Here is a 9431-nt window from a genome sequence, read left to right on the forward strand (position 1 = left end):
TCATATCATCATCATCATCATCGCCTTCATCATTACCTGACTACTAGCCACAAATCCATACCAAGGAAAATAAAATATCAATTTTGCTGCAAGCCCTCAGAGAAAATTAATATACAAATATTTAAAATCATGTTTTATTACAACGTATCTAATAGTAATAGTAATTTACACACAACCATGACAACTGCTAAATTAAGCTGAAATGAAAAAAATATAGACCATAAAAAAGTCTATAATGAAAATAAATGTTGTTAACAGTTTGCATATCTGAAGTCAGATGATTGCACATACTAAGCTAGCTTAATATTAAGTATGGTTTCATATTTATCAAAAGGCTTATCAACATGCCCGAGTAAGTATAAGTTCATACTTATAGCAGAAGACATCATTGACTAAACACATTAATATTGCTATCTTCAGTAGACGAAAGTTCATACTAATTACTGGTTTGAAAAAAAAATGAAAAACTTGCTGTAATTTTGTACTTTTGCCTGGAATAAATTGTTCAGGGGTAAGAAACCAAGAAACCCACACACACAAAAAAAAATGCACAAAACTCTCTTCGAGATTCGAACTACGGCCCTACCGATATAAAGACCTGTTCTAAACCACAAGACCACAACACACGTTACGAAAACGATTACAAAATACGTATACATACGTATGAAACTCGGGCTTCTATCATAATAAGAAATTAAAACAAAGATTTGAGATAGCCCTTATGATAAATACTGTAATTTACCACGGTCTCCTATTATTATATTGAGCTAAATGTATTATATTGAACCATTTGAAGCGGTCTTCCACGGTCATCCACGGGGTATGAATAAAGAGTATACCAATCAAGACTTTATACAGTTTTCATGGCAGATCGTCACACTCAATAGGGGCTGTGGTGAATCGTGGAAGATCGATAAACAATAACTGTTATCGTGTGTATTGTTTCAATTGAATTACATGTCTTCCTCGGTAGCTTAGTGGTTAGAATCAGACGCTGTCAATACGAGATCGCGGGTTCAATTCCTGATAGCAGCATTTATTTATTTTTATTTTTTTCTTCGATAGGTCTAGGGTAAGATTTTTTATAATGAAAATAAACTTTTATTATTATTTCAGATGAGCAAAAGGATAATTTATTTTATTGTTTTATGTTATTAATTAGTTTTAAAATGTTTTTGTAGGTGATCTGACCTTATATAAAAGGCTAATGGTATACGCGAGTTATAAATATGTTTAATAAGGAAATAAATATAATTATTAGGTCTTGATGATGCTGAAGCTGATGATGATGATGATGATGATGATGATGATGATGAAGATGATGATGATGATCATCATCATCATCATCATACTAACAGGGAGGATTCGTTCAGTGTGCATATATCTGTAGGGGATGTACGCGTATGTGAGCTTTCATATAGAGTTAAGTGCCCTAACCTGCCCCAAGCACTAAGTATGATATCATACTTATCAAAAGGACGATACACACACCATTTCCCTAACAAGTATGTTTTCATATTGATAGCAGAAAACCTACATGGCGCATGCCTATTTTAAATCATACTTATTTTAAAACAAATTTTTTTTTTCATATTAGACTTTAAAAATCTATTTTTTTTCAATTGAGCACAATCTGGCAGTTGATGTTGTTGTTGCAAACTGTGCGCGCAGTAATAAAACAATAATTTGTTTTAAATATTTCGTTTTTCTGATGACTTGCAGTTAATATAAGATTTCTATTTGTGTGGCTATAGTGTAAATGATGATGATGACGACGACGATGATGATGATGATGATGATGATGATGATGATGATGATGATGATGATGATGATGATGATGGTGATGATGATGATGGTGTAGATGATGATGATGATGATGATTATGATGATGGTGTTGTTCTTGTTGTTGTTGTTGTTGTTGTTGATGATGATGGTGGTGATGTTGTTGTTGTTGATGTTGATGATGATGATGATGATGATGATGGTGATGGTGATGTTGTTGTTGTTGTTGTTGTTGTTGTTGTTGTTGTTGTTGTTGTTGATGTTGATGATGATGATGATGATGAGTCGTGATGGTGACGATGATGGCAGTGATGAAGGATTTAATTTAGTAATAAATTTTCAACCCCCCTGCACCCACCCAGTCAATGTTGTTTTGATACTGAGACAGGAACGGACAATTGGTCTAGTATTGGCTCCAACATTGCTTTGGGGGAGCGGGTTGCAAGCAATATGAAACATTAATGTTTGCCACTCATGTTACTTGTAATGTTTAAACAAAGAGCACGTTTCTATGGTATCACTCACAGTAACCTGCTTACTTCTCATGTATGTTTTTGCTTAACACGTGTGCTATGAGCCATCATCTCCAAATACACAGTTCAGTGACCTCGAGGCCTCCATTCAACAAGAAAGTAAACCTGCTGTTATAGAGGATGAGGCCCACGTGCCAAGGCCAAATCGACTTTTACAATGTTTATTGAAGAGATAAAATATGCATAATCTTAGTTTGCGAGAAGATAAGAGGTCAAATTTTTCCTTGTTAAAGATAGTATTTCATGCTAGGCATGTTTGTTCCTTTGTCGTTTGTGTATTAATTATCATCATCATCATCATCATCATCATCATCATCATCATCATCATCATCATCGTCATCATTATCATCATCATCGTCGTCGTCGTCGTCGTCATCATCATCATCATATCATCATCATCATCATCGCCTTCATCATTACCTGACTACTAGCCACAAATCCATACCAAGGAAAATAAAATATCAATTTTGCTGCAAGCCCTCAGAGAAAATTAATATACAAATATTTAAAATCATGTTTTATTACAACGTATCTAATAGTAATAGTAATTTACACACAACCATGACAACTGCTAAATTAAGCTGAAATGAAAAAAATATAGACTATAAAAAGTCTATAATGAAAATAAATGTTGTTCACTCTGGTTCCTTTAAAGTTCTTCGCCCGTGCTCAAATCATTTTGCATATTGTGTTATAATCTTATTCAATAAGAGAAAGGGCAATGTGTCAGAATCAAAATTTAATTTGCCCATGGAAATGTTTTATTTTTATGTTATTTATTTTTCTGGAGGTGCAGGCACTGTATAAATACCAGTTTGGTGAAATCACTATGACTTTTTCAACCATAACACACAGTCGTTAAAATGGCAAGCTTTTCATTCGGGCCCTCATCAATTGTCCACGGTTGTTTGATGGGATCATTTATTAGTTTTTCAAACAAAACATCATGCACAACCAAATTGTAGGCTTAAACAGCTAAAAGGTGATATCATCCTAATGTATACAGATGCTTGTGAGTCATTCTCAACTATAATTTCCCTTCTTTTACAAAATTATTCACTTTTATAGCATTTTTATAGCTTTTTCAGATAATAAAATGTATCTATTAATGAGTGGCGCTATTTTGTTACTGGAAATTACTCTTTCAAGCTTTTAATACAAATAATTCCTTTTTTTGTTTGATAAAATATGTTTATAAAATGTCCTTGTTGCTTGTTTCACCTATTCCAGTTGTTTTAATGTCAGTGTTAATCACCTACCCTTACAAATAAAGAAATATGATTTATGATAAATAGCGCCATCTATAGTTTGCATTTAGTTAATAATGAAGCTAATTCTATAATACATCAAACAACCATGTGTCATGGTCTCGAACTCGCATTTGCAAAATTTTGAATACTTTTAAGTTTGCATATAAAACTTCAGACTCGGAAAACAACAAGTAAAGCATGTATGAATTGAGAGTTGCATTAGGTTATACGCAGGAGTGGGGCCCCAGATGCCGCGTTGCCCCGATCCTAAAAAAGCTACAGGGTTTGTTCAAGACCAGATTTACCTTTTGTGAGCCCTGGCCACGGCAACATGAATCCCCCTGATGTTATACAAATGCTCGCGAAGCGCGTGAGAAATGTTGAATCGGAACAATTCGGACTTTCTTTATAGCTGAAATGAGCAAATATGAGATTAATTTCGTCAAAATCATACGCACACACAGGCGTTAATCCCCCCCTTTAGATCTGGCACTTAAATCCGGCCCTGGCTTTAGTGGCGTCTGGGGCAAGGATATATGGGACTCCCTTCTTGAAGGGGAAAATAACCGACCTAATATAATGACCTTTCCTGACCAAATTGCACTCGCAGCGAGCAAAAAATTTGCCAAATGACTAGTTTGGTCATAATGAAGGTAAATTATGGCCTTAAAGGTAACGGTTTCATAATGACTATAGAATATATGTTAAAATGCGACGACGTACCTGAGTTGTAACATTACAAAGCAATGTAGCCGACTTGGCCCTGTAAGTTTCTCATCTCTTTTTCTCCAAATTATTTCGCCTCTCCTTTTCTGTCTTTTCTCCTTTCCCCTTTTTCCTTTCCCTTCAGACAGTACAAATATATGTGCGTGGTGCTCATGCTGCTTGTCTCACTATATGTGATGTGATCAAGAAAAATCATTCGGAAGTCGGAAATGTTGATTTTGAGATGTGGCCGGCTCTGTGGCTGCTCATGTCTTTGGGACTGGTTTTGCCGATTCAATGGGGTTTCAGGATGTGGCTTTGCAGGTGTTGTTTACGGTCCTATAAGAGACTGAAAATTGAATATGTCCAACTTCATCCGACTGGTCTTGCTTGATCACACCACATGTGTTGTTTTATTGTATGATACTTTCTTAGTTTGTTAGTTGAAGTTGAATATACCTACAGGTAGGACCTGTGGCTAGCTGATTCGGGCCTGCCCTGAATAATAATTACAAGTAATAATAATAGTAAAAGAATACTGAATACAAACCAATATCTGAAAGCTGCAACTTTCAAATTTTGGGTTACTTTCCAGCTTTCATTTGATGTACACATCATTACAAATACGCAGAAATAAAAAATCCACTATTTATGATCAACCGTTTTAGAATAATGGTCATTCATTAAGGAGGGTACTTACTTTTTTGGATGTGACCTTTAAAAGAATGCAGTTTAATTACCAACCGATCATATTATTTAAAGCAAATGTAGTGATGCTTCTTTGCTTAATAAGATATATTTAGCAATCAATAGTCAAATTTGCATTTCACATTGTGTTGTTGCTTCTCCAATGTTTGGATGGCCCCGTTATATTTATTAGTTTTATTTGTGCATTGCAGCCATGATTTTAATATGATATTGCTTAATGGCACAAGCCGTTTTTTGGCAATTTTCCTATGGGATTTTCTAAATTTTGCAATCGATTGGCTGGGGAACGTGCCGCCGTGCCCCTATGACGCTACGCCACTATCAATATCCTTTTTATCAAGTACGAAGAGAATATACTTCTGTTGTATCACTTCTTTCTACGATATTTTCACAGTAAAATATTTTTCTAATGACATCTTTACTATCATCTCTGAATCGTTTATTCGCCAAGCTGTAGATCAGGGGATTTATTACGATATTTATAAGGAATGAATCTTCGCCTACAAATCCAATAATGGCGTATAAGCCTGGCGAATCTGTGAAATGTTTTTTGGCAGTTATATCTTGTGGAATAAGATAAAATGCTAACACTGGTATCCATAACAGTATGAACCATACAGTGGTCAGCAGTAACATTCTTGTTGTTTTACTGTGAGCATCCTTTTCTCTAACTTCGCGACCTCTCCCTTCCCTCGACGCATCATTCGGTATGGCAGCTGCATCGATATTTGCTGAATTTAAGACTGGTCTAACCTTAGATCGCTGTAAGCGAAGCGCGAGTACGATTTTGATGCAGAGTACGGTTGCAACAGTTTGTGATCCAATGACAGCCGCGTAGTACAATGAGAGTTGAAAGTAGTAAAGCCCATCAGGAGCAATTCTTTTGCACCTGAAAGTTTTTTCAGAGTCACGTTTTGGAGAAACAGGTACCAATCCATAAATAAACACATCCGGAAGGAGAACCAACAAAGACAAAATGATACAAATAATCAAGGTATATGTAGCCCTTTGTGGAGTAATAACACGATCGAATGGACGACACACTGCGTAATATCTATCCAATGCGATACAAGCCGTTATCAAAACTGAAGTAAATACAAAAAGTAGTTCAAACTGATCTCGAAATTTACAGTAAAACAAGCTGAAGTCATCTAAGTCATTCGCGATTGGAAGTTTATCAAAGACGTGAAGAGGTCGAATAAGACAGAGTACCAGGTCATTGACTGCCAAACCGATGATAAATATTCGCGCACTGGAATTATTTTTCTTAACGGCATATACTCGAATGATGAGACAGTTGCCTGGTATACCAACCAGAAATAAAAAAGCATTGAATACAATACTTAAGATGTCATCCGAGAATAAGAGTAAACCCTCCACATGGCTTGTTGCATTCATGATATTGCTCCTCTGGAGAAAGCATATACAAACTCCTACACATGTATATGACTGCGATCCTGGTACGAAACTGGTGAAGACTAGTCGCACACAGTTTTTGTTATTTATTTATTGTATGCCACAGTCACTTTTAACTTGTTAGGAATTAATCAAATTAAGAAACAATCAAGACCGTGTCTTAGCTGAACTTGCTAGTTTAGGTCAAATTCAATTCAATTATCTGTGCCTACGGGGCATTTTGACCAAACATGTCCGAAATCAAACTATCTTTAGCAGTTTAAATTAATTAGTTAACAAATGAAATTGTGTGACAAGCAAAGTTAATAAAATCAATAGAATTAGATTCACAATTTCTTATGATCATACACCAAAGCACGTGAAAGGTCTTGTTTATGTAATTTTCAAACTGAGCGTAATGTCAATTAACCCATAGTATGACCATATTATAATAACTGACAATCTGCTACCAAGAAATGAGCGCTGTAATTGTTATCTGTTCCAGCTTCGATGACATCTCTGTCCTTTTTGAAGAGGTATCAGAGTGATTTGATGAGATAGGTGCCCTTTTAAATTCTTAGCAAGTCAAGGTTGTATTGATGGCAAATGTATTTTCTCCATCGCATTAACGCACAGAACCTCCTGTAACAGTGAATGGAATTTGTTCAACGTAACGCCTAGATGTTTTTCTTAAATAAACGCGATAAAATGTTTTTATATATATATTGAGCAGGTCTTAGAATTAGATGTCACAACAATAATTGTACAGTTCCCTCTTTGCAAAAATCTACTCATATTGCTCATAATAATTATAATGTGTACAATAGATGTAGCATTTTAAAATGGTAAGGAAACTTTTGGAACACATTGTACATCTACAAACATATAACATTTTTCAGGCAACCCTTGCCATGATCAATACATAAACCTCCATTTTGTAATAAAAGATCCACTGTCAAATACTTCCAATTCATACCCATTATTTTATTTACCTTTCTTTGTTCTTATCCAAAAGCATGCCATTTAAGCAAAAATTAAAGAAAAAAGTCAACAACGTACATAAGAAGAAAATTGATAAAACCGATGTCTAATTTAGAAGAGATCAGTTGCTTGGCTTGTAAATAGTCTTCAACGCTTGATTAAGGTTTCAGCCTCGTTAGGTTTTATTCAACAATACAAATCATAAATATAATGCCTAATTAACTATTATACCCATATTTAGATATTTCTTGAAGCTTGTATCCTGAAACATCTGAACAATGACAATATGCTAATCCTCGGAGACTAGTCGACGGGCTCAGCAACATTTCAACAGAGCAGTATTGTGGGAAGAGAGTGAAATCAATTTATATGATTGTTATAAATTGAATTCGAAATCTAATTGCACAGAATTGTCAATATTGTCATATTTTCTATGTTATAAAATATATAGAGTTCAAAATGTAATTTTATAGGATCCGAAATTCAATATTGTTATATAGTACAGGGCGTTATGTGGTGATATTTGAGATTCAGTTTGATTTTGTCTTGCTAGTGGAACCAATGGTTTTTAGTGTCCTTGCACCTCATATGATAAAATTAGTGCTTCCAACGAGGGGTCGAAGGTCAAAATGGGGGCCAAAATGTAAAATTTGTTCTATCGTGTTGTAATTTACCTCAAATTATTCCTCTCATTCATACTAGGAATAAAAACGTCAATTGTCATTTTGCACTGGGGTCTTAGTTTACAGTGGACTTCGGTTGTATATATAAATGCGCATATATAAATGCGCACGTGACATCTACAAGTCGCCATACCGTATTAAACGATATAAGGTACCCGGATGTACATAAACTCCCCGTGCAAAAGTATAGGGGAAAATGACTCATAATTTCCGTGCTAAATGGGCGTGCCAATTGGCCATATCTATTACGTAGTGCTGGTTTCATACTATCATGCTGCTTGCCGCCGAGCGGCGTGACACACGCGCATTGTAGACAAACAGACACAATCAAGACTTGTGAATGGCTGATAAGTCATGCCTCTTGTCGCAACGGCATGAAAGTATGAAAGGGGACATGATTGGCTTTAAGGTCAGAACTGTGTAGCTGCCGATGATGTTATTTGAACATTTTTGCATCGATGCGAGGTCATACCAGGTCAATGAGGTCATTTATTTTGGGTAAGCGCTGATTTCCAATGCCCGGAAGCAGGTATGAATAATTAATTATCTGACGTCATCATGAGTTTTCATAGATTATAGAGGCTTGTCAAGCACTACGTATGATCAGATCAGAGAAGATCTTCTCTGGTATGATCATTATTTATTTATTACTTAATTTAAAGGGCCTATATAGTCCTGTATTTATGTATATATTTATTTATTTGTTTGTTTGTTTATTTATTTGTTTGCTTTTGTATTTATTTATCAATTAATTGATTATTTGCTTATTTATGTATTTATTTATCAATCAATGAATAATTCTAGGCCTACATTTATTTATTTATTTATTTATATATTCATTTATTTATTTATTTTTCCAATTTTATTAATTTTTTTATTTATTTGCTTGTTTATTTGTGTTAATTGTTTATTTGTTTGTTTATTTGTTTATAAGTTTTGATTTGTTTGTTTACTTGTTTATTTGTGTTAATTGCTTATTTCTTTGTTTATAAGTGTTGATTTATTTGTTTACTTGTTTATTTTTGGTTTATTTATTTTTGTTAATTTGTTTGTTTGTTTGTTTGTTTGTTATTGTTTATTAATTATTTTACTTATTTGTTTGTATTTGGTTTCTTTGTTTGTTTGTTTGTTTTTTATTGCTTGTTATTTATTTTGTTTATTTGATTGTTTGTGTGTTTGTTAATTGTATTGTTCATTTGTTTGTTTATAGTTTGTTTGTTTACTTGTTTGTTTATCTTTTTTGTTAATTTTGTTTATTTGTCTGCATTTTGTTTGTTTGTTTATAAGTTTTGTTTATTTTCTTGTTTATAACTTTGTTGGTTGTTAATTTGTTTGGTTGTTTATCTTTTGGCTAATTACATTATTTATTTGTTTTTCTATAAGTTTATTTATCT

The 9431-nt window shown here is 34.0% G+C and overlaps 1 protein-coding gene across 1 annotated transcript; it reads right to left on the minus strand.

Moving 5' to 3' along the window:
- Positions 1-5314: 5314 nt before the first annotated feature.
- LOC140152037 (orexin receptor type 2-like) lies at positions 5315-6376 on the minus strand. The gene has a single exon (XM_072174337.1). It carries the CDS (start codon positions 6374-6376, stop codon positions 5315-5317), a length of 1062 nt encoding a protein of 353 aa, XP_072030438.1.
- Positions 6377-9431: the final 3055 nt, after the last annotated feature.

This window comes from Amphiura filiformis, chromosome 5 (assembly GCF_039555335.1).
Source record: "Amphiura filiformis chromosome 5, Afil_fr2py, whole genome shotgun sequence".
Lineage (NCBI taxonomy): Eukaryota > Metazoa > Echinodermata > Ophiuroidea > Amphilepidida > Amphiuridae > Amphiura > Amphiura filiformis.